This window comes from Dipodomys merriami, unplaced genomic scaffold (genome assembly GCF_024711535.1).
Source record: "Dipodomys merriami isolate MVZ:Mamm:240054 unplaced genomic scaffold, mDipMer1.0.p SCAF_446, whole genome shotgun sequence".
Lineage (NCBI taxonomy): Eukaryota > Metazoa > Chordata > Mammalia > Rodentia > Heteromyidae > Dipodomys > Dipodomys merriami.
Genome location: NW_027206009.1, coordinates 246,936 through 269,913, shown reverse-complemented (window position 1 = coordinate 269,913; position 22,978 = coordinate 246,936). Strand labels below are relative to the sequence as shown.

General features: G+C 48.2%; 1 protein-coding gene across 3 annotated transcripts in view; it reads left to right on the top strand.

Moving 5' to 3' along the window:
* The window catches only part of LOC138808181 (TBC1 domain family member 14), an 87,336-nt gene that overhangs the window by 17,791 nt on the left and 46,567 nt on the right, over positions 1-22,978 (top strand). For 2 of the 3 annotated variants that reach the window (XM_069994120.1, XM_069994118.1), the window contains one exon: positions 20,122-20,242. In XM_069994120.1, the coding sequence (XP_069850221.1) occupies positions 20,122-20,242 (121 nt within the window). Of the gene's footprint in view, positions 1-13,848; positions 14,015-20,121; positions 20,243-22,978 lie in introns of those variants that run through there. The other variant, XM_069994121.1, reaches the window with a different exon arrangement.

The following is a 22,978-nucleotide window of genomic DNA, read 5'->3' as shown; positions in this document are numbered from 1 at the left end:
ATCTTTCCTGTTCCTTCTTTAATAGTAAGGACCAAGGAGACTTAGATTTAGCAAGTCTCTTAGTAAATGAGGAAGTTCTTTCTCCTAAGTAGTTATCTCAGCAATTGCCATACATTCTTTCTGTTCTAGCCGTGCCTACAACTTTTTGTAAATTTCTTACAATTCCTTCTGCTGGAGTGACTTTGTGAAACCCCCAATACTTTTATATTTACTTATAACTTGTCTACTAGCCTCCATAAGAGGGGTTTCAGGGTAGCACTTAACTCTGGTGAGTTAGTCATATTTTTAAGACACTCATCAGATATTGGAGTGGTCAAACACTCTTAAGAGCTTTGAATAAGGGAACGTTGACAATGAGTAAGTACAATGAGCAGTAGAAACAGTAAAAGATTAATAGGCACTCTTATGAGGAAAAGATAGGCAGAAACACATCTTTTCCAGGGGTTTTTGCCAGCCTTTTCCCAGGAGTAGGCCTCTTAGAAGCCCTATTCTCCGAGGTAGACTTCAGTGAAGTCCCAAAACTTGGAGATAGGTTTCTGTAAAGCCCCATTCTCTGAGGTAGACTTCGGTGAAGTCCCAAAACTCAGAGATAGGTCTCGAGGCCCCTATCATGGTCTGATAGATGGTTTCCCATGCTAAGCAGACTCTACTGGGGTCGGCGTGGCATTTGCCCCCTTTTTTTTTTTTTTTTTTTAATTTTCACCAGTCCTGACTCCGTGTATCAATTTTATACCAGCTGTCCTTGTAAGCTCCAATTTTAAGACATACTCATACCATTTGCGACATACTTAAACTTTCTGAGGTTTGTCTTAAAGACAATCCTTACTTTTCAAATTTCCCCAATTCTCTTTCCAAGGCTTTCTTTACTTCTTTCTTTACAATTCCTTTCCCAAGGCTTTCTTTACCACCCTCTTTCTTTACAATCTCTTGACCATCTTTGTGGCTGTAGTTTAAAACTGCCCAATTTTCCTTTGGCTTTCGGAACCTTTATCTTAGAACAGCCTTAAGGCACCACCATGATGCAGAAGCTTGCTAGATTTTAAGGCTAAGAGTATTACCTCTATTGATAACACACTCAGGTTATTACCATATCAGAGTCAAACTAGGCTGTGACCCTAGAGTGGATTTCCAGTCACTATGCACTGAAGTGCCTAAGACAAGCAAGCCAGTGATATCCTTGTCCCCAATATCCACTGTGGGAAGAGAGGATTTCTGGATATCACCCAAAAGAATGTCCCACAAGATCTTAGATTTAGCAGCTTTCAACCAGGAAGCAGATTCAGGTGATGGAATCAAGCAGGAGTTCCTCCAGGTGACTGTCAGGCCGCCGTTGAACTTTACCCATTAAGGTATGCAGCAACAGCAGCAACAGCAACCACAACAACCGGGTCTCTCAGTGGCTCCAAGGGACTGTCACACCTCATGCTGGGCTGTAAATTCCTACACAGACTGGTTAAGGATGCAAATAATACATAGGCTTGGCAGGCCGTGACTCCGTTGGTTTCTAAGAACATTTAGGCAATAGCCCAGGACAATTTACCAAAATAACTTTTTTACTAACCAGATTTTTTTTTTTAATAGACACAGAAGGCAGTTAACACTATTTTTTATGCCCTTATTAAAAATTATTTTATCTATTTCGCCTCATTTTTCCAAAACTGACTCTGGACCCTTGATCTTAAAATGGGGGTAGAAGGGCGAAGGTCAATCTTCTGTAACTTCTTCAAGCTGACTTTAGGGGCGTTGATCTTACCTAGCCAAGAACCTATAACCTTAGCCTATTTTACAAAGAGGCTATCAGGGTTAGATGTCATTAAGAACAATATTTAACTTTTGACAACTGCACAGACATTTTCTCCAGCTATAGCAGTGTAGCTTGTTTAGCACTCTGGTTTGCAAAAAGCATCTTTTTAGATGACTTAGGAATGTGATCTCTAGTGACCCTAACACAATGCCTGAGTTACCTTTGCAGGCCTTTAGACAGATATCAATAGAAACACACTCTCAGGTTTATAAACTTTTTCCTGAGAAGATGAATTTCACGTAGCTGGTGTCAGCTCAATAGTTACTGCCAATTAGAGCTTTTGGTACATACAGGGGTTAAGATTTAAACTATCTCCCACATTTTATAACATTAGCTTTTTACTATCACAGAGGACTGGCAAGTTCTTGTCCCTTACAAGGTAGTCATGAACATTAGGCATGCTTATAAACTCTTCCCATGACCTCCCGGCTCTGACCGGTTTTGAAGGGCCATGCACAAATGACTCTAGGATCTGACATTTCTGCCATCCAAGCAGTGGCCTCTGGATGCTCCACCATTGTTTTTGTCCCAGGAGTGTCTTCTCTACATTGGGATAAATGCCTCATTGGCATTTTCCTTAGCTGGTTGTTGGACTTGAACTCGGGGCCTGAGCACTGTCCCTCAGCTCTACAGCTCAAGGCTAGCACTCTGCCACTTTGAGTCCCAGACTCGGGGCTTGAATGCTGTCCCCTAACTTTTCAGTCCAGGGCTAGTACTCTGCCACTGTGAGTCTCCAGCTTGGGGCTTGAGTACTGTCCCCTGACTCTTCAGTCCAGAGGTGACAGCCTCTCAGGGACGTTTTTCTGCCCGGGCTGGCTTTGAACCAGTTTGCAGATCACTGAGTCTTATAAAAGGCCATTTTACTCCAATTAAAAGCAACAAGGTGGTCAACATAGAAGTAGCTTTTAAGCATGCACTTACCTGACACTTATTAAGAGTCAAAGTTACATCTGACAAACTGTAAGAATCCTCTGTGCTTTGCTTTGGGCTTGCTGGAAACTTAAAAAACCTATAAGAGCAAACTAGAATAGCAATCATTTTGATAATCCTATTTTTTTTTTTTTTTTGCACATTGAGGCCAATGTCAAGAATGATTTTACATTTAAACTTTATATCCAAAAATCCATTCCCTATTTTTTAAACCTCTTATTAATCACCTTTAATATTTTATACTTTAGTTTTCATTTGCATTTTGAAAAGATCCCTTGAAATCTTGAGGCCAAGTGTCACTCATTGCCTCTTAGTTGCTTGTTTTAAAACAGACACACATTAAAAATTTTAAACTCAAATGACAATTTTCCTTAATGCAAGAATTACAGTCACCTTTACTATACCACAAAGCTAGATTTAACATCTTTATAACTTTTAAAAACATCCTAATTGTAGAACATAATTGAAAGTAAGCCACATTATACAAATAACTTTTTGCCCTCTTTTTAAGGCCTTCCTAATTTTAATGTTAACACATCCAAGGGAAAGTTTTTCCAGTACTAATCAGATCATCACACCACTCATTTTAACCATCATGTTTTCAGTGTCTATCTGCAGGGAAAAGAGACAGAACAACGATGGGCCACTTGGCCCCTCCTATGGAATGGCCACACACTCTATCTGACTCTTTAGGGTTAGATGAACTGCGTTTGTGCCAGCTTGCCTCACCATGCGTGGACTCCTCCCAGGGCCTGTCCCACTGCATGACCAGCTGAACTGCACTTCTGCTTGTTCACCCTTCACCCCTAAAGATAGGTCTTCTGTTGGTTTCTAAGTTTTTCCCCGTCTCTTCTCTTGGTTCTCAAATGAAATAATACAGTTTTAGACAGACAGAACTGGTAACATCTTTGACAGTGTTAAACTAACCTTTACATTTAAATTTCTAAAATTTTAGCCAAGGGAATTAGATACCAAACAGCCAATGCATTGTTAAGCCAGATAACTTGATTACAGTATAAACAGTCTTATGCATTTTAAAATATTAGTTTTTAAAATACCAGATTTTCTAATTTACAAGTTAAAGAACCTTTTAAAAAGCCATTTAAAACAATGTGAAGATTTTTAAAATTTTTTGGTAATGTCCAAACCTCATAACCTTTTGAATTTTAAATTTAAACTCACCCAATTGTTACAGCATGCTGACAATTTTTTATCTTTGAACACGTTCACAAACACACACAAAACACACAGATCTTAAAGCGCGCAAAAATCAAAATCAGTTGTACGTACATTATTTAAAGTTTTTAAACAAAAATTTAAGACAGTGTTTCTTTTAAACCAGGTACCTTTGCTGGGCTTCATTTTCCCAGAGCTTGCTTATCTAGCAAGGCAATTCACTAATTAGTCTTTTGAATCTCTGTGCTGTTCTCATTCAGCAAACTGAATCCAGAGTCTGCAGAGTGAGCCTGTCACACTCACCCAAATCTTCCCTACCTCAGAAAACATAAAACAAACACACACACTAAACAAGACAAACAAGTGGCCACAAAGACAAAATTAGGTCCCAGTGAATGGGGTGACATCTCACCACTTACCAGGGGACTAGAACCCCCTCTATTTATTCTAGAGAATTTTTCTTTTTAGATTCTTCTGAGATTTTCAATTATACTCAAATTATACCCCCTCTCTTTTACCTCTTTGAAATGACTGAGCAGGAAGTTGAGAGGAGTAAGCTTACTTTGTCCTTGCCCCATCTCTGGGACAAGGAGTGTCCAAATTAATAAAACCGAGATAAGAAAGAAAAAGAAGTTAAAATTACACACACACACACACCACACACACACTGCTGCATACGGGGGTTGGTAATGTACGCGCACTTGGTCACGCTTTCTCTGGGGAGGTGGGCGATCTGGTCCGGGCACTCCTGGAATTCTAAAAGGGTGGAAGGGGCAATTAAGTGGGAAATGCGCACTCTTCCTCTGGTCTACGGGATCAGTAAGCCCCTCATCCACCAGCCCCAGGGCTGTGTGCCTAAGATTCAAATTAGAGTTAATAGAAGACATATACGCACACTCAAGACAGACAGCAAGCGCGTCAGACTGCTGGTCAGACAGTCTGTCCAGAAGGGCTTCCAACCAGAGAGAATCGGCCAATCGGGGGGACTCGAACCCCCTCTACCCGATCTCGAGGACAGCCCCACCCAGGGGTCCAGGGGACGTCTCCCACTGGCCCCGCTGGCAGTCTTATAACGCGTCCGCCAAGACTCTCCGCCAGCCCCAAGACCACACCTGCAGGCTTTCACCATTCCTGAAATATGAAAATTGTATCAAATGATCTAACTGTTTCTTATTCTCTTGGGGAGGGGCTGGTTGCCCCTCTGTCCGTTTTTTGTTTCCTCTCAAAGGAGGAGTTCCCTCTTTATGGAACTTAGATTTACATTCACTTTTTCAGTGGTTTCCTTTTTCCATTTTTTTTTTTTGTTTCCTCTCAAAGGAGGAGTTCCGTCTTTATGGAACTTAGATTTACATTCACTTTTTCAATGGTTCCCTTTTTCCGTTTTTTTGTTTCCTCTCGAAGGAGGAGTTCCGTCTTTATGGAACTTAGATTTACATTCACTTTTTCAATGGTTTCCTTTTTCCTGCGGGAACCAAGGATTAGTTTGTTCTCCCACTGCTACTGTGGAGTATATGTTTTAAAATAGAGACAAACTATCCTTATTCTTAGAAGATGAACTCCCCATGATTTGCTCGTTATCTTTCTCAGTCACAACTGAGGGGCCTGCAGCACCCCAACGAGCTTCTGACTACTATTCCAGGTGAAAGGAAAAGAGAGAGAGAGAGAGATAGATGCTTACCTCCCAAGGTTCCTTGACTGAAGAAACTGCTTCTTGCCCCGCTCTGAGCCCCACGTTGGGCGCCACCTGCCGCGCACCGGGTTCTGTCGGGACAACGGAGGATACCTAGGGGAGGAACCTGGAATAGGACGGGGAGATGGCAAACAGACAACTCACACACATTAGGAGTGGATGCTGAGTGCTGAGTGCGATTTAATGCAGTGGATAACAAACTTTTATAACAAAAAGTCTCCATAGGAAAGGGCAAAAGGTTACATAATCTTGCTGCAGGGCTTCATTCTTGGGTGGTCACCAGCTGGTCGCCTGATAAGCACTTGTTTCCGGCTTCACCTCTATTTTTAAGAAATACAATTGGTTTCGATGATTGTCACCAATTAACCACTACTTTTTTCTATAGAGGCCTTAACTGTCCCATTAAGATCTTTCCTGTTCCTTCTTTAATAGTAAGGTCAGGGAGGCCTAGATCTATACTTTTTTCTATAGAGGCCTTAACTGTCCCATTAAGATCTTTCCTGTTCCTTCTTTAATAGTAAGGACCAAGGAGACTTAGATTTAGCAAGTCTCTTAGTAAATGAGGAAGTTCTTTCTCCTAAGTAGTTATCTCAGCAATTGCCATACATTCTTTCTGTTCTAGCCGTGCCTACAACTTTTTGTAAATTTCTTACAATTCCTTCTGCTGGAGTGACTTTGTGAAACCCCCAATACTTTTATATTTACTTATAACTTGTCTACTAGCCTCCATAAGAGGGGTTTCAGGGTAGCACTTAACTCTGGTGAGTTAGTCATATTTTTAAGACACTCATCAGATATTGGAGTGGTCAAACACTCTTAAGAGCTTTGAATAAGGGAACGTTGACAATGAGTAAGTACAATGAGCAGTAGAAACAGTAAAAGATTAATAGGCACTCTTATGAGGAAAAGATAGGCAGAAACACATCTTTTCCAGGGGTTTTTGCCAGCCTTTTCCCAGGAGTAGGCCTCTTAGAAGCCCTATTCTCCGAGGTAGACTTCAGTGAAGTCCCAAAACTTGGAGATAGGTTTCTGTAAAGCCCCATTCTCTGAGGTAGACTTCGGTGAAGTCCCAAAACTCAGAGATAGGTCTCGAGGCCCCTATCATGGTCTGATAGATGGTTTCCCATGCTAAGCAGACTCTACTGGGGTCGGCGTGGCACTGGGCCTGGGCGCTGTCCCTCAGCTCTTCAAGGCGAGGGCTCTACCACTGAGCCACAGTGCTACTTCCGGCTTTTTCTGCTTATGTGGTGCTGAGGGATTGAACCCAGGGCCTCATGCATGCCAGGCAAGCATTCTACCACGGAGCCACCTTCCCAGTCCCTGTATATACACTTTCTTTCTTTTTTTTTTTTTTTTGGTCCGGTCATGGGGCCTGAACTCCGGGCCTGGGCGCTGTCCCTCAGTGCTTCAGCTCAAGGCTAGCGCTCTACCACTTGAGCCACAGCGCCACTTCCGGCTTTTTTCTTTTTGCTTATGTGGTGCTGAGGAATCGAACCCAAGGCCTCAGGCATGCGAGGCAAGCGCTCTACCACGGAGCCACCTTCCCAGCCCCTATATATAAACTTTCTTAAAGCTTCTCTTTGCTTTAGAGATAAAGCAGTTTGGATATAATTCTTTTTTTTCCAGTTTTATTTCTACTGTAATTTTTCTTTATTTCCAAACTTTCCATGAATTCCAAACATATGAAAGTACAGCTTGTGGCTGGGACCCGTGCTCTGCGCATGAGGCCCTGAGTGCCACCCCCAGAGCTGTAGAAAGATAAGCCAACACAGCCTGCTTCTGGGATTTGGTGTCCTGCTTTTTTACTTAGAGAAAAGCAGTACTCCACACAATTAAAAATTGGTTGTCCATGTATTAATGTCTTTTGATATTTGTCTGTGAATCATTTACTGACCAAATAATAAGGAAATGACTTTGGTTTCTGCCTTGATTGCCTAGGTGCACTTCGGCCGGCTTTACCTGCATTTCTGATAATGGCCTTGTGGTCTTTGCGACAGAGTCCCACTGAATGCTTCCTGTGTCATGGCCACTGTTCCTGACTGCTGGCCAGCTCAGACTGCTCCTCTCCGGAGGCCACAGTAGTGCTCTGCCACAAGCCCCATCCCCCTCCCTGCTGTGAGCTCCAGCCTGTTCTATGAATGAGGATGATTCCTAGCCCAGTAGTGGCCAGTGGGCTGATGGATTCACCCCACGGCTCTGGCCTTGTTTATATGAATTGGGTATGGAGAGGACTCCACCTCTCTGTGCTCTACATCTGGCCATCTTTGCTCCTTTCTAGTCTGGCTCTGGCTGCTCGGCACCTGCTGGACCCAGTGCCCTGACTGGCCTCTGCCTGTGGGGCACTCATTCCTCTGCCCTGTCTCCTTGCCACTTACAGTGATCTTAAGGACCAGGACAGCTTGACACCCTTTTCTGACCCCTTCCCAAGGCAGAGGTGGCCCCTACCAGGCCACTGTGCTCTGTGTTCTGTCTTCTGTCAGCTGGCTGTAGTCTAGAAGCATTACATGGGTCTTGCTCCTCTGTGAGCTCCTCCATGATGTCCCAGACCTGGGGCTTAGTCATCCTGGACCCCTGGCTGATGCTCTAATTGGTCCTGGAACATCTGCAGATGTTAGTGGCTTGGTTCTGTCTGTTGGGGCATTAGGGACTCATGTTCCCGGAGCTGATGTAGGTGATTTCCTTAAGCCGCTTTGTGGCTGGACATTTGCCATATGAGAGAAGCTGAGAGATAGGAGGAAGTGGCCCAGATTGCCGGGGTAGAAGGGATTGGCACACTTGTGTGTTGCCTTTGGAAGCCACTTGGGTTACATGAACAAAGCCTGGGGGGCAGGGAAGACAGCGGCGATTTGAGGAGATACTTGACAAGTTTGTGTGCTCAGGTGGGAGTTGCAGGTTAGCCTCACCTCAGTGGGTAGCAGTGTTGGCGTAGCTTAAAACAAATCTAAAAGATAGCTTGCTGCTCATGGAAACTGCTGGAAAGGAGTTATCCTAAATTCATACAGATTAAAGCATCAGTTAAAGAAATGAGGTATGGGGCTGGGAAAGTGGCTCAGTGGTAGAGTGCTTGCCTTGCATGCATGAGGCCCTGGGTTCGACCTCAGCACCACATAAGCAGAGAAAATAAAAGCCAGAAGTGGCGCTGTGGCTCAAGTGGTAGAGTGCTAGCTAGCCTTGAGCTGAAGAGCTGAGGGACAGCGCCCAGGCCCAGAGTTCAGACCCCACGACCGGACCCAAACAAAAAAAAAAAAAAAAAGAAAGAAATGAGGTGTTTAAGAAGGAATCCATCTGTTGGCTAAGGAGCAAAGATCTGCACAGTAGAGTTTCTGGGGTGTTTTAAGCAGTTCATGGTAGGGGAGAAGTTCAATGATAGGACCCTTGCCCAGCATGTGTGAGGCCTGGGCTCAGTCCTCAGCATTGAAAAAAATGCAACAAGCTGGGCATGGTGGCTCATGCCTGTAATCTGACCCGCTGTGAGTCTGAGATTGGGGGGACTGTGACCAGCTTGGGCAAAAAGTTCTCACGACCTCTATCTCTGTAGTAAAAGAGGGGCGTGGTGCTGTGTTGGCTATCCTAGATACATAGGAAATATAATTAGGATGAATGTGGTCCAGGCTGTCTTGGGCAAAAAGTGAGACCCTATCTCATAAATAACCAGAGCCTAAAGGGCTGGGGGCATGACTTAAGTGGTAGCGCACCTGTCTAGCAAGCCCTGAGTTTGTACTCTTGTATCACCAAAAAGAAAAAAAAATACAAATAAAGTTACTTATCAGCCACCTGTTGATATGTGCTGCCCTCAGAAGTGGATGGTAATTGGTTTGGGCTGAGACGTGGGTGTCAGGACTTTCCAACACTCCTGAGAGCAGACCCACTTGCTCCAGCTTCTCTTTCGGATTGAAGTCCAGCTCCAGCTTTGTCTTTGTGGCATGATGTCAGACAAGGTGAAACGTTGGAATTTCCCCATCTTTGAGAACATCATGGAGGATGGAGGCTTACCTACGTCACTTGAGAAGGGCCCTACCTTTCAATGGTGGTGCTCCCCAGGTGTGGCACGGTGCCCAGGGTGCAGTTGATTCTCAGTGAGTATTTACTGAGTAAACAGCATATCTGAATGTGGCTAACACTGAGATGAGACCCTTGGTGTTTTGAGGTTAATAAACCGCCCTTCCTTCGTGTTACTTATTAATACGGAACCCTGGCGGACCGAAGCCCTGGCAGTGGGAGGTGGAGCTGGCACCTGAGCCGTGCTCTGCTGGAGTCCACATTCCAGATACACTTTTTTTTTTCTCCTTGTCCTAGGGCTTGAACTCTGGGCCTGGGCACTGTTCCTGAACTTTTTTTTTTTTTTTTTTTTTTTTTGCTTATGTGGTGCTGAGGAATCGAACCCAGGGCCTCATGCATGCAAGGCAAGCGCTCTACCACTGAGCTACCTTCCCAGCCCCCTGTTCCTGAACTTCTGTGCTTAAGGCTAGTGCTCTACCATTTGAGCTCCACTTCTGTCTGGCTTTTTGTAGTTCAGTGGAGATAAGAGTCTCACAGACTTTCCTGGCCTGGCTGGTTTTGGACCATGATCCTCAGATCTCAGCCTCCTGAGTAGTTAGGATTACATGTGTGAACCACAACGCCTGGACTCTAGTTGCGCTCTCAATGCTGGGGTCCAGATCTTTACTCCTCAGGGTTTCTGGGATGAAGGGACACAGTATGTTCCTTCCCTGGAAGGTGGTCGCTGTCCTGTGGGCCTCCAGCCTATTAATGGCTCTGTCTTCTCCCCTCTTTTTTTTTTTCAGTATTTATTTGGAAATTAAGAATACTTTCGTATTTTGCCTCAGTAATGTTTCATATTAAGTTACCTGGACATTTTTGGTCTACCTTTTCTCTCTTCTTGTAGAACACCCAGCAGATGGTAGGGCCCAAGCCCCACACACTTCTTCCTGTGTTTACATGAGAGGAGTGTTTGGGGAGACGCTAGGAGGTGGGGGAGGGAGAAAGAACAGGGGGCCTTGGTAAGGACGGGTGAAAGACTGGTAGAGGAGTCGATTCAGGGTTAGTTAATGAATGACCTGTGGTTGCAGTGCTGCCAGTAGGTTTTGTGCTGGGCCTGGGGGGTGAGGGTCACAGAGACTTAAGTGGGCATAGCTCTCAGCAGCAGGTTGTGGGAGGTGGGAGGTAAAACACAATGTGCCAGTGCTGTGCCGAAGAGGAAGGCGGAAGTGCTTTGGGAGCCTGGGACTGTGGGGAGGGCAGCCAAGCCTGGAAAGGCTGCAGAGGAGATCGCTGGAGTTGATAATGCTTGACTTCCCCACCTGTGTGCTGAGGGCTCCTGCCAGCCTGCCCACCTGACTGCTGAGACCCAGCTCTCTTCAGTTTTGGACTTGAGATCATTGGAACCATATAGTATACTCTCGGGCCCACCACTCTCTGTGTCCTGGGGTTGGGCATTTTCATGGGGAAGGACCATGCCGATGGATCATAGTCCTCTGCACATATATGCTTGGGTGCACTTTCAGAGTCTGCTCTTGTAGATGCTGCTCAACTGTTTGTCAGGGCTGGACTGCTTCCCACTTGTACTCGCAGTACAAGTCCTCTCCAGGTGTGTGTATATTGAGTATACCCACAGAATGTATGTATGTTTCTATCATCTGTCAATCTATCTATCTATCTATCTATCTATCTATCTGTCTGTCTGTCTGTCTGTCTGTCTGTCTGTCTGTCTGTCTGTCTGTCTGTCTGTCTGTCTATCTATCTATCTATCATCTGTCAGTCTATCATCTGTCTCTCCTTTTTTTTTTTTTTTTTTAATTATTCTGGGATTGGAACTCAGGGTCTTACATTTACTAGCAAGTGCTCAAAAGCTAAGCCTTCAGCCTTTTTTGCTTTAGGTTGTTATTTTTCATATAGTGTCTTGCTTTTTGCCCTCTTTTTCCTGGATTGGCTTTGGACTACAGGCCTCTTACCCACACTTCCTGCATAGCTGACATTGCAAGCATAATTCACTACACCTACCTTGTTTGTTGAGATGGAATCTTGTTAACTTTTTGGCTAGGCTGGCTTTGAATTACCATACTCTTTGTCTTTGTCTTCAAATTAGCCATTGTGACAGGTTTGTGCCATTGACTAGCCTTGTTTTGTTTTCTTACTGATCAAAATTTCTTTCGGGCTTTTTTCTTTTTGGCTTGAGCTCAGGGCCACTTGAGCTCTGCCTTGTTCATTGTTTTTTCTTACTTTGCTCTTCAGATAGGGTCTCATACTTTGGCTTGGGCCAGTCTTGGGTTGCTGTCTTGCTACCACTGCCTCCCAAATAGTTAGGATTACAGGTGGGCTTTTCCCCCACCATAGCCCCCAATCTTTCTTTTCTTTCCTTTTTCATTAGTCGTGGGGCCTGAACTCTGGGCCTGGGCGCTGTCCCTCAGCTCTTCAGCCCAAGGCTAGCACTCTACCACTTGAGCCACAGCGCCACTTCTGGCTTTTTTTCTTTTTGCTTATGTGGTACTGAGGAATTGAACCCAGGGCCTCAGGTATGCAAGGCAAGCACTCTACCACTGAGCACCTTCCCAGCCCCTTGTTGGGGACTTTTATGTCTACATTCATGAGCATAGGCTGGAACTTTCCTTTTGGTTCTAGCCAAAGGAAGGCCTGTGTTGGTCTCTTACCATGGGCTGGGAAGCCACGGAGTGCTTCCCTGTCTAAGTTCCCACAGAGTTCCACTCAAATTTTCTCTGCCGATTAATCAAACTTACTTGTATGGATGGACAGCACTGCTCCTGGGCCAGCCTTGTCTCTACTGATTATCATTAAAAAAAAAAATTATAAGCCGGGTGCCGGTGGCTCATACCTGTCATCCTACTACTCAGGAGGCTGAGGTCTGAGGATCATGGTTTGAAGCCAGCCCAGGCAGGAAAGTCTGTGAGATTCTTATCTCTAATTAACCACCAGAAAACCAGAAGTGGTGCTGTGGCTCAAGTGATAGAGCACTTGCCTTGAGCCTAAGAGCTCAGGGAGCACCCAGGCCCAGAGTTCAAGCCCTACCACCGACTTAAAAAAAAACTATGAGTAATATATACACATATGTATACAAATTCAGAAATGTGTAAAGTAGCAGTAACAGTCCACTGTGTGTATGTGTGTGTGTGTGCGCACATGCACACACACACTGGGACTTGAACTCAGGGCCTCAAACTCTTGGTTAGCTTTTTTACTCAAGGCTGACCTACTACCACTTGAGCCTCACCCTCCGCTTCATGTTTTTTTGGGTAATTGGAGTAAGAGTCTCTTAGATTTGTTTGCCCAGGCTAGGTTTGAACCTTGATCCTCGGCTCTCAGCTGCTTGAGTAGGATTACCCGTGAGAGCTGCCCACGCCTGGCAGCCATCCCCTTCTCCTCCCACACCCAGCCATCCTAGCTGGCCATCCTAACACACAAGCACACAGACACAGGGTTTCTCTGTTAAGGAGCCCTGGAGCTGACTTGGAAACACAGAGGCCCTGGCTAGGGTCATTTTTGGTGTATAGGCTGCAGGTGTTCTTAAAATGATCATTTTGCTGGGCTTGAACTTGCTAGTGAGGTCTTCTTTTTGTTTTTGTTTTTGGTGATACTGAACTTTGAACACAGAGTCTTGGGCTGGCCAGGAAAGCTGTTTACACTGGAGCCCTATCTCTAAGCTGTTTTTGCTTGAACTATTTTTCAGGTATGGTTTTGCACTTTGGGTTCTGGCCAGCCTCAGTCTGCGATCCTCCTGCCTGTACTTTCTGTGTGGCTGGGATTACAAGTGGGTACCGCCTCACCTTTCATGTTCTTTGACCTAGGGGCTGGGTAACTTTTCCTGGCTGGCCTTGAACCGTAATTCTCCCAGGTATCTGGGATTACAGATGTGGGCCTGTGCTCCCAATCTGTTTTGTTGTTGCTTTTTAAGGCAGTGGTGAGTGAGGGAGCACCTGGCAGTGGGGGCTTCTGTGGGCATTTGGACCATGTGTGTGACCCACCCCTATGCCCCTGTGAGATGGCTTGCATGGCGCGGTATGTGCTTAACAGGCGTGGTGGGGCTGGCGCTTTGCGATGCTGCCTTGCTTCCCAGTGGGAGGTGCCAGTGGGCGTCGTGACCAGTGTGCCCATCCTATCACAGCTTGTGCTGGAGTCTGCGGGAGCTGCACCCTGGCCCAGGAACCAGGGCACCCGGCTCCGCTGCCCCGCTGCCCCTCCTCTTTGGCCCCGCCCCTGCCCTTCCAGCCGATCTTCATTCTGTGTGCCTTCACCTTCAGGCCCTGTGGGCAGGAGGAAGGCTCCCAGCTTGTCCCTGGCACTGTGACTTGCCAGGAATGTGGCACCAGTAGAGTGGCGCCCCAGCACCCGGCCCCCCAGAGCTGCGCGGTCCCAGTAGACACCATGGCTGTCTCTCCCGCACTCCTGCTGTTCATGGACAGGTGGGTTCTAGTGCTATGGCTGCTGCCTTACTTCTTGGTTTGATTTCACCTGTTGCCCTTGGTCAGGTAGTTTTTCCCTCTGGTGTGACAAGATCCTGCAGGGGCCAGGGGTCTCTGGGCTGGTGCTTGTGTATGTACGTGTCTGGTGTTTACTTCACAGTAAAAGATCTCAGTGTCATTCTCACTTCCTAGTTCCTGGGGAGCTGGTAGGATCTGATCACACAGGACTTGTACTGTGAAGAGCTCAGCTTTGTTTGGCCTCTCTGTGACAGGTGAGGTGGAACCTTTGTTCCAGGGAAAAAACAGAGGCTGACACGTGTCCAGCTCCAGGGGTAGAAACAGATATCGCAAACTGGCCTGCCAGGAACTGCTTTTGCTTTTTTTTTTTTTTTTTTTTTTTTTTCCGGTCGGTTATGGGGCTTGAACTCTGGGCCTGGGTGCTGTACCTCAGCTCTTCAGCTCAAGCAAGGCGCATGCTCTACTACTTGAGCCACAGCACCACTTCATTTTCTGGTGTTTCATTGGAGATAAGAGTCTCACGGAGTTTCCTGCCTGGGCTGGCTTTGAACTGCCATCCTCAGATCTCAGACTCTTGAGTAGCAAGGATGACAGGTGTGAGCCACCGGCACCTGATCTGCTCTTGGTTTTGCCATCTCTGTTCCAGATAGATGCCAGGCTCGGTGACTTCTTCCTGGGCTATGCGTGCCTTTCTCCTAGGGTTGTTGGGAGGAGGATGTAGACTGATGAACTGCCTGGTGCAGTGCAGGCCCGGCAGGTGACCTGTAGCTGGGACTTAGAAGATGGTCCAGAAGTTACCTCATGGTCTGTTCAGGTTGTGTCTGATCAAGTTGCAAACAGATTGCTGTACACAAGACTAAAGAGGAAAAGAGCAAGAAACTCCAAGTAATTATGATTCGGAGCTCAGGTGTGTGGTGTCCTGAGGCCGAGGATTGCTGAGAAACCCCTGAGGAATGTGTGGCTGGCGGAACCTGCCATAGCACGTTCCCTGTGGCTTACCCACCAGCTCTGCCAGCAGCTCTGCATCTCGCGGGGCACAGCTGTTCTCCAGTTACAGGGGATTCCTTGGAAAAGCTTTGGTTGCACACATTTGAGTGCTGGATGTGTGCCAAGGCCTGCTGTAGGCACTGCCTCCTCCGCGGTAAGTGGCAGGAGCAGGGCGTGGCCTCCGGAGCCTGGCACCCTGGCAAAGGCGGCCTCTGAGGCACAGGTGACATTGTACCCTGCCTTCGGTGAGCACCTGTGAGCAGGTGCTGTGTTGCCCTGGTAGCCCAGACCCAGGTGCGGCACTGTTGTGTTTTGTTGTCAGAGAGCATCTCAGTCGTTGGAATCAAGAGGGAAAGGCATTCCTCTCCGGCGGTGACACGGTCCCTGTGTGGCAGGGACTTGGCCTGTGAGCCCTGCTGGCGTCACGTCCTCTGGACACATAGCCTCTGCTGCCAGTGCCCTCACATGTCCCCGATTTTGTGTTCACAAGTAAGCTTTTTTGTTTCCCCTTAAAGAAGATTCCCTAAATTCTTAAAGTGGCCTCCCTGGCACCCAGGTCGGGAGATGTTGGCATCACAGATGCAGCAAAGCATGGAGTGAAGGGCTGTACGGGACAGAGCACCCACTGCACTGCAGCTCGGTGCTGGCTTACTGTCCTGAAGGTTTGGCCCATTGTGATACTTCGATAGGCCAGGAACCCAGGTTTGCATGATTGCTAGATTGAAAAAGTGTTTGACAAATAGTTCACACTGTGGCGCTGGAACATGTGGGCTGCTGGCCTGTGGTCTCTGAGCACCCCCGGCCCAGGGCTGCGCAGCACAGCTGCAGGAGACGTGCGTTAGCCGTAGGGAGAAGTGAGTTCCATGTATAGACACAAGCTTTGTGGGGAAAGTCGCTGGCCTTAGGCTGCTGCTCTGCAGAGGGTATAGCTGGCACAGCCGTAGCCCGTGGTCTGCGAGTGACCCCTCCGCACCCCCGAGCAGCGCCAGTGTGGCTGGTGGTCTTCATGTTGTAACTCTGTGCTTCAGCTCTCAGCCAAATGTGTCAGGAGGAGGTGACCCTGTGGCTTTCTTGATGCAGATAGGAGTCTGAGCTGCTGGCATGGGTGTACAGGGAGTGTGGTGGGCTCAGGAATTCCCACTAGGAAGGCCCATTCTGCCTCACCCCTCTATTTGCTGGAAGCAGAGGATGCAGGAATGTGGGTAGCAGGCTCTCCCAGCAGGGGTCTTTGCTGCCTTTTTGCCCCTCCCCCCCCCATGTCCCCTCTGCTGCTGGGCTGGGCTGTTCCTCAGGAGCCGGCCGCAGTTATCCATGCTGCTGCGTGTGTCCCCTTGAGGGTGAAGGCCAGCCGTTCTGCATTCATACCGGGAAGAAATGGAGGCACTCATGGGCCACGTCCACTGCAGCACACTCCTTTGCGTGCTGGCCTTGCCTGGCATGCGTCTCAGGGGGCAGCCTAGGGAATGTGCCACCTTACCAGGCTGTCACCTGGGAGCTGAGGGTACAGTCTGGAGCAGAAGCTCTGTCCTGGAGCAGTGCCCGTGGGGTCAACATGCACTAGGTCAGGTAATTGCTATCTAGGTCAGTATGTGTTTGAACAAGTGAAGGTGGAACTTGCCAGCCTACTACGGCACCTGTTTGCTGCATGAAGGTCTGGGGTGGCGGCCCTGAGGCTGGGTCCTCTTGCTGGCACCTGCTCTAGGCTGGCGGTAGAAGTAGAGCAGCTCTCCACGTCGCTGTGCTCCTCGGAGGAGGGCGTGTTGCTGAGGTTGGGTCATGCAAAGTCAGGGGGTGCTGGCTGCTTTGCAGGTCTGGTTTAATTGCCTCTTGCTGGGCTGGGCCAGTGCTCCTGTGGTTAGTAAGCCATGCTGCCCCCTGCAAGGGTGAGCTGGGCCGGCTTCCGCTGCTGGGCTCTGAGCTCCCCATGCACGGCAGGTCGTGCTGACTGACCTCTGTGCATCCCGCAGCAGGGCCTGCGCGCCCTGCGTGTGGACTCTCCGTGAGCACTGGGCTGCGCGCCCTGCCAGCCGCTTCTCCGGCTTTGTGCGGGTGGCTGTCTCCTCACCCTCTGTCCCCGGAGCACCTGTTCCAGTGGCTCTAGGAGGCAGTTGAAGGCGAGGGCACTAACAACCGGCCCCACCTCCTCATGGACACACACCGATGGATGTGGGGGATTTTCTTCACATTTGTGGGGAGCTGCTCCTAACCCTCAGGCTCCCTTCCTCTCAAGGCTGGAGAGAACCTTCTGGTCTTTGAGGCATCACCCCCCGCTCAGCAGGCAGATAGCTGCTGGGCTTCCTGGGGCTCACCTGTGTGTTTCATGATCTGGGTCCTAGACACCGTGGATGTGTCCGCAGTGTGGACGGCACTGGGCTGGTGTGCAGGTCGCAGGCCTGCGCACTGCGCTCCTCTCGTCGTCAAACCGAATCAGGGGGATGGAAGCAGCACTGAAGCCGTGGCTCTGAGGGCGGGGCAGGGTGAGGGTCCAGCTCTGCGTACCTCTTGGCACTCCTGGGCCTGCTTGCTCTTTGGTCCCTGTGTGCTGTAAAGGCTGGGGTTCTGCTGCTCTGTGCGTTCAGCTTGGGGCAAGGCTCAGCCTCTAGGAAGCACACGGTGATGGGTAGGGCACCCCCGAGGCCGTACCCCACGTGCTGAGTGACCCTCCGGGGCCAGCTCTCCACTGTCCCTTCTCTGTAACCTGCTTAGGCTCCAGCGAGGCGGCAGCTTTGGTCTCTGGTGTCCCCTTAGCGCCATTTGTACCTGGGCTGTGGCTCAGGTGCTGCAGTTGGTGCCTGGCAGAGTCCCAGAGCTTGACAGAGTCCCAGCACAAGACAGATCTGAAACTATACATGAGGGACAGCCGAAGAAAGGGTGGAGCTGCACCCAGGCCAGCAGGCGTGTGTCACAGATGGGAGAGGTTCGGCGCTAACCTGGGAAGAGGCCAAAGGTTTTTACGGACCATGACTGCCCCCCCCCACCCTTTTTTTTGTCATTGGAGGTGGCTGAGTCCCTCAGGAAGTGTGGCAGCTGGGAGGCCGGGTGTCTTGGCACCCCTACATGGTCCCGGCCTGCACAGGAGCTTCTGGCCAAGGCTGATGCCCTTTTGGAGAGAGGCAGATGCCTAGAGGACTGAGTAAACATGGCCCTTCGCCTTCCTGCCCCTGGCTGCCCACCGCCTCCGTGGAGCAGGAGATAAATGGCATCTGGGGAGAAGCAGGTAGTGAAGACGAGCCTGTGGCAGCAGCCTGTGAGCTGGGTGAGAGATGAGCTCTCCGTGTGCGTGTGGTGGGCCCCCACGACCCTCTGTGGACAGTTTGGCCTGACCTGTGTGGGCTGGAGGCCAGGGTCGTGGGCCAGTGCTGTTGCTCTGCTTGGTGGTCTGCCCAGGCAGACTGGCCTGAGGCTCCGAGTCCTTGACCCTGTCTTAAGTCAGTCACTGTCTCTGCCAAGAGCAAGTGCTCCTCCTCCTATGATGGAGGGAGAGGTGCAAAGCAAAGGGGTCTCGCACGTGGGCCCCTTCTTTCCCAGGGTTCTTGCCCCGTCCCGAGGCCGCTGCAATTGAGCTCTGAGTGCTGGCAGGCCTCGCTGTCTCCTTAGTCTTCACCCTGGGTGGCCGGGTGTGCGTGTTAGTCATGTTCTTGCCACGGTGACAAGATGGTGTCCCCTAAGTTTCTCCAGGGTAAAGTAAGCTGACTTTGCAAGTCACCATTTTTAGGAGTTATTTTTAAGCTGTGTTAAAAATAAAAGGCCTCTTCCATCCAGCTTCTAACTATGCTGGCATGACAGTAGTATGTTACCAGTGCCTGCCTCTCCAAGCTTTTCCTCCTCCACTAGTTATGTTTGCTTATTTGTCCTCCTGTGCCCAAAGATTTCTGTTTTATTTGATGAGTCTTTTACTGCACCATTCTCTTTTTTTATTTTTTTTATTTTTTATTTTGTCAGTTGTGGGGCTTGAACTTGGCCTGGTTGCTGTCCCTGAGCTCAAGGCTAATACTCTTCCCCTTTGAGCCACAGTTCCACTCCTAATTTTTTGGTGGTTATTTGGAGATAAGAGTCTGTTAGTCCAATAAGCTCCTTTCCTATAGTTTAGCTTATTAGACTAACAGAGTCCCACCAAGTTTCTTGCCTGGGCTGGCTTTGAACTGTTGATTCTCAGATCTCAGCCTCCTGAGTAGCGACGATTACAGGCTTGAGCCACCGGTGCCAGTTTTCATTATTTTGATGTTTAAATTGCTCCAGATTTGGCAGTGGGATCTCCTCAGTGGACAAGCCTTTGTCTTCCTAGAGCACTTTCTTTTGTGCAGGGAGGTGCTTCATGTTCATTGGGGGCTTCTGGGGACCCCTAGAGACCATTTGTTTAAAATGATTGCACCTACAGGCTGGGAAGATGGCTCAGTGGTAGAAAGCTGAGGGACAGCGCCCAGGCCCAGAGTTCAGGCCCCATGACACACACACACACACACACACCAGGCCCAGAGTTCAGGCCCCATGACACACACACACACACACACACACACACACACACACACACACACACACGCACGCACGCACGCACGCACGCACGCACGCACGCTCGCGATTACGCCTGTAGTTGAAATTGCATCTCCATATTGCTTATTCCTACTGCCAGTTGGATTTTTTGTTTCCATGTTGTCAGAAAAGAAGACGCAGTAGCCACCACCTCACCATCTCATTTGCCTTGTAGAGGGTCTGATGGCACACACTGTGAACCTGAGACCTCAATTTGTATCACAGCCTTGTGGGTCACAGCATCACACAACTTGTTAAATGGTTGAGCCAGAGTTCAGTTTGATTTGGCTAGCTTTTTCTCATACACTTTGTTATCATTTAACACATTTCCGTATTCTAAATTATGGAATTTTTACATGTAACCATTGAATAACAAGAAGTTTATTTCTGGTTCTCTTGCTGCTTAATTCTCTCTCTGTGAAAGTCAGGTCTAAAGAATTCAAGTAGGTGACTCACGGTGTCCTACCTCAGAAAGGAAGGTTGCTTGTTTTTTTTTTAATCAGTGACTTAGCTGTCCTGCTGTTTCTCTAAGCACCCAGAAGCTCCCTAACCCTTTTATTTTCTTCCTATAGGAATTTGCTTGCTAGAAAACACAATGCAAGATTTGACAGACAAAGAGACTTGGGATGGAAGTTATTTGGAAAAGTTCCACTCCGAGAGAATGCTCAGAAAGATTCAGAGAGAATACAAAAGGTATACTGGGCTGGGAACCAGCGTCCCGCTGGGGTGTGGGGTCAGCATATGTGGTGGACCGTGTGGAGGTGACCTTTGCCGAGGCTTTGGAGTGGGGAACCTCTTTGTATTCCTTGTGTGTCTCATTCCTAAAACTCAGGTCTGGACAGAATGTGAGTGAATTTAGCCCTTTTCATTCTGACAGATATATATATGAAAGATGGGTTGTCAAAGCTGAGCTTTAAGTATTTGTAACTTCATTAATCAGTGTTTCCAATGACACTTGGAAATGTGTTCATCGCCAAATTTTTATTATGTTTGATATTAAAGTATTCCTACGGATGTCTTAGCTGTCCCTTCGTGTTGCTCTGGGACAGGCAGGCCAGGCCAGGCTGGCCTTCTCCAGCCTCCGCAGACCCTTTCCCTTGCGCACTCTTAGGTTGTGTCTTCTTGGGGGCTGGGGCTTAGGACGAAGCCAGGCCACAGCAGTATCACCACTCCCAGCCTCGCTCCCTGTGTGGGGATGACAGCGGAGAGGAGGGTGCTGCCAGATGCTGTGTTCTCTGTGCGTGGGCAGTCCTGTGCCTCCTCCTAGGACCCGAACCTACTACCCTAGCATCTTGGGAGCCCGTTGTTGGCTCCCAACTGCTTCCTTTGTAGCCTCAGGTTTCTCTTCCCTGACAGTCATTCAGTAAACAGCCTTTAGTACCAACGAAATGCTAGGCCTCAGCACTGGCCCCGGCTGAGAGGAAGAGCAGAGCCTGTGCTCAGGAGCAGTACTCCAGACCTATCTGTGCACGGGCCCTCAGGGAGGCAGTGGGGAGGAGGCGTGGCCTTCTCTTTGATTCCACACTGGCACTTGATGTCCATGCGGGGATCTGGTACCATGTGATTTCTGGGCTTTACGAGATAGTGTTTGTATTTCTAGTCTATTTAAAACTCCAGCAACCCCAGGAGGAAGAGAGGATTGTTGTTATCTTCACACACTGCCCCTGACTCCAGCAGCTAGGGAGTGGCAGAGGTAGACCCAGACTCTTGGGCTCTGGGGCCTCACTGTGGGCTGGGAAGGTATTGGGCACTGTGAGTGAGGGTAAGGAGCAGCAGGAAGAAGCTGTCGACAGGGCCTATGGGTGTACTGCCGTCAGTGCTGACATGCGGCTGTCCTTCGCTGAGGATAGTGAGTTTTCTCTGAGTCCACCAGAGAGGAAGTGGGGTCTGGCCCTGCGGAGCTTACTGTGGACGCAGAGTGAGCCCTCATGAGAAACCCAGAGGGTCGAGGACCTGCTGGATGTGCATGCTGGGGGGGGGAGGGGGGCAGACAGGCTCCCCCGGAGCGCCATTTCCATCCCTAAGCAAATTTAATTTGTTTTGAATACTGTCTACAATTCCCTAGAATTGTTGACTCACTAAGCAAATCAGTGTGGGAATACATTTTAGTAGATTGTTACTTTTGGATTTAAATCATTGTATAGACTTATTAATCAAGCAAACTATCGTAGACTTTTTAAAGAAACTGTATTTTAAGAAGTAACAATTACACTAAGCAGATGTTTCCTTGACTTATTAATATCACTTGTCTCATGCTTAAAATTCTGTGGGTTCTTTTTTAGTGCCCTGCTATTTCCTTTTCCTTTATCTTATTTATTTTTTTTAATGAACTGAAATGACTAGCTGGCTGATTGTGTAGTAACACGATACTGCAGAAAAGACCATCTGGCTTTGGTCATCAATAATAAAGACCGCAACAGTACCTGTACTGGTCACACGATCCAGCCTGCAGCCTATGTGCCTCTGTTTGTGTCTCTGGCCCTCTCATCTCTCCTGTCCTGCTCCGAGTTGACAAAGCCTGAGAGGGATTTAGGGTCAGGCCTGCGCTGAGGGGGACGCTTTGGGTACCAGGCCTGCGGTGGCTGTGCCACTGCCCTCTGCTCCCACAGCTCCTGCTTTGCGTCTACACTTGTGGTTGGAGAAGGTGATGGAGCTCCAGTAGGAGCTAAAGCATAAAGCCTTCAGGAAATGCTTCATTCCTTTTCCTTCTTGCCATAATAATAATAATAATAATAATAATAATAATAATAGGGCTGGGAAGGTGGCTCAGTGGTAGAGCGCTTGCCTTGCATGTGTAAGGCCCTGGGTTCAATTCCTTAGCACCACATAAACAAAAAGAAAAAAGCCGGAAGTGGCACTGTGTCTCAAGTGGTAGAGCGCTAGCCTGGAGCTGAAGAGCTGAGGGACTGCGCCCAGGCCCAGAGTTCAGGCCCCATGACTGGACCCAAAAAAAATAGTTATTATTTTTATAACACATGGTGCTTTTGAGAATATAGACTTATAATTGGGTGCCAGTAGCTCCTGTCTATAATCCTAGCTACTCAGAAGGGTGAGATCTGAGAATTGTGGTTTGAAGACAGCCTGAACAAACAAATCTAAGAGACTTTTATCTTTAGTAATTAGCAAAAAGCTAAGTGGTATGGCTCAAGTAGTAGAGCACTACCTTGAGTGGAAAAGCCAAGCAAGAGCAAGAAATCTTGAGTTCAAGCCCCAGAACCAGAAAAAGAAAAGAAAAGAAAACAGACTTTGGAGTCTGGCTGTGTGATTTTAGGTGTTATTTAACCTCTCTGAGCCTCATTCTCTATTGTTCAGAGCAGTGGCACCGATTTCCAGGATGGAGAACTCAAGTGAGTCAGTACGTGGTGTGTGTGCGCGGAATCTAGTGAGGTAGCCAGGGCTGTAGGAGTGTTGTGCTCTTCTTGTCCCCTT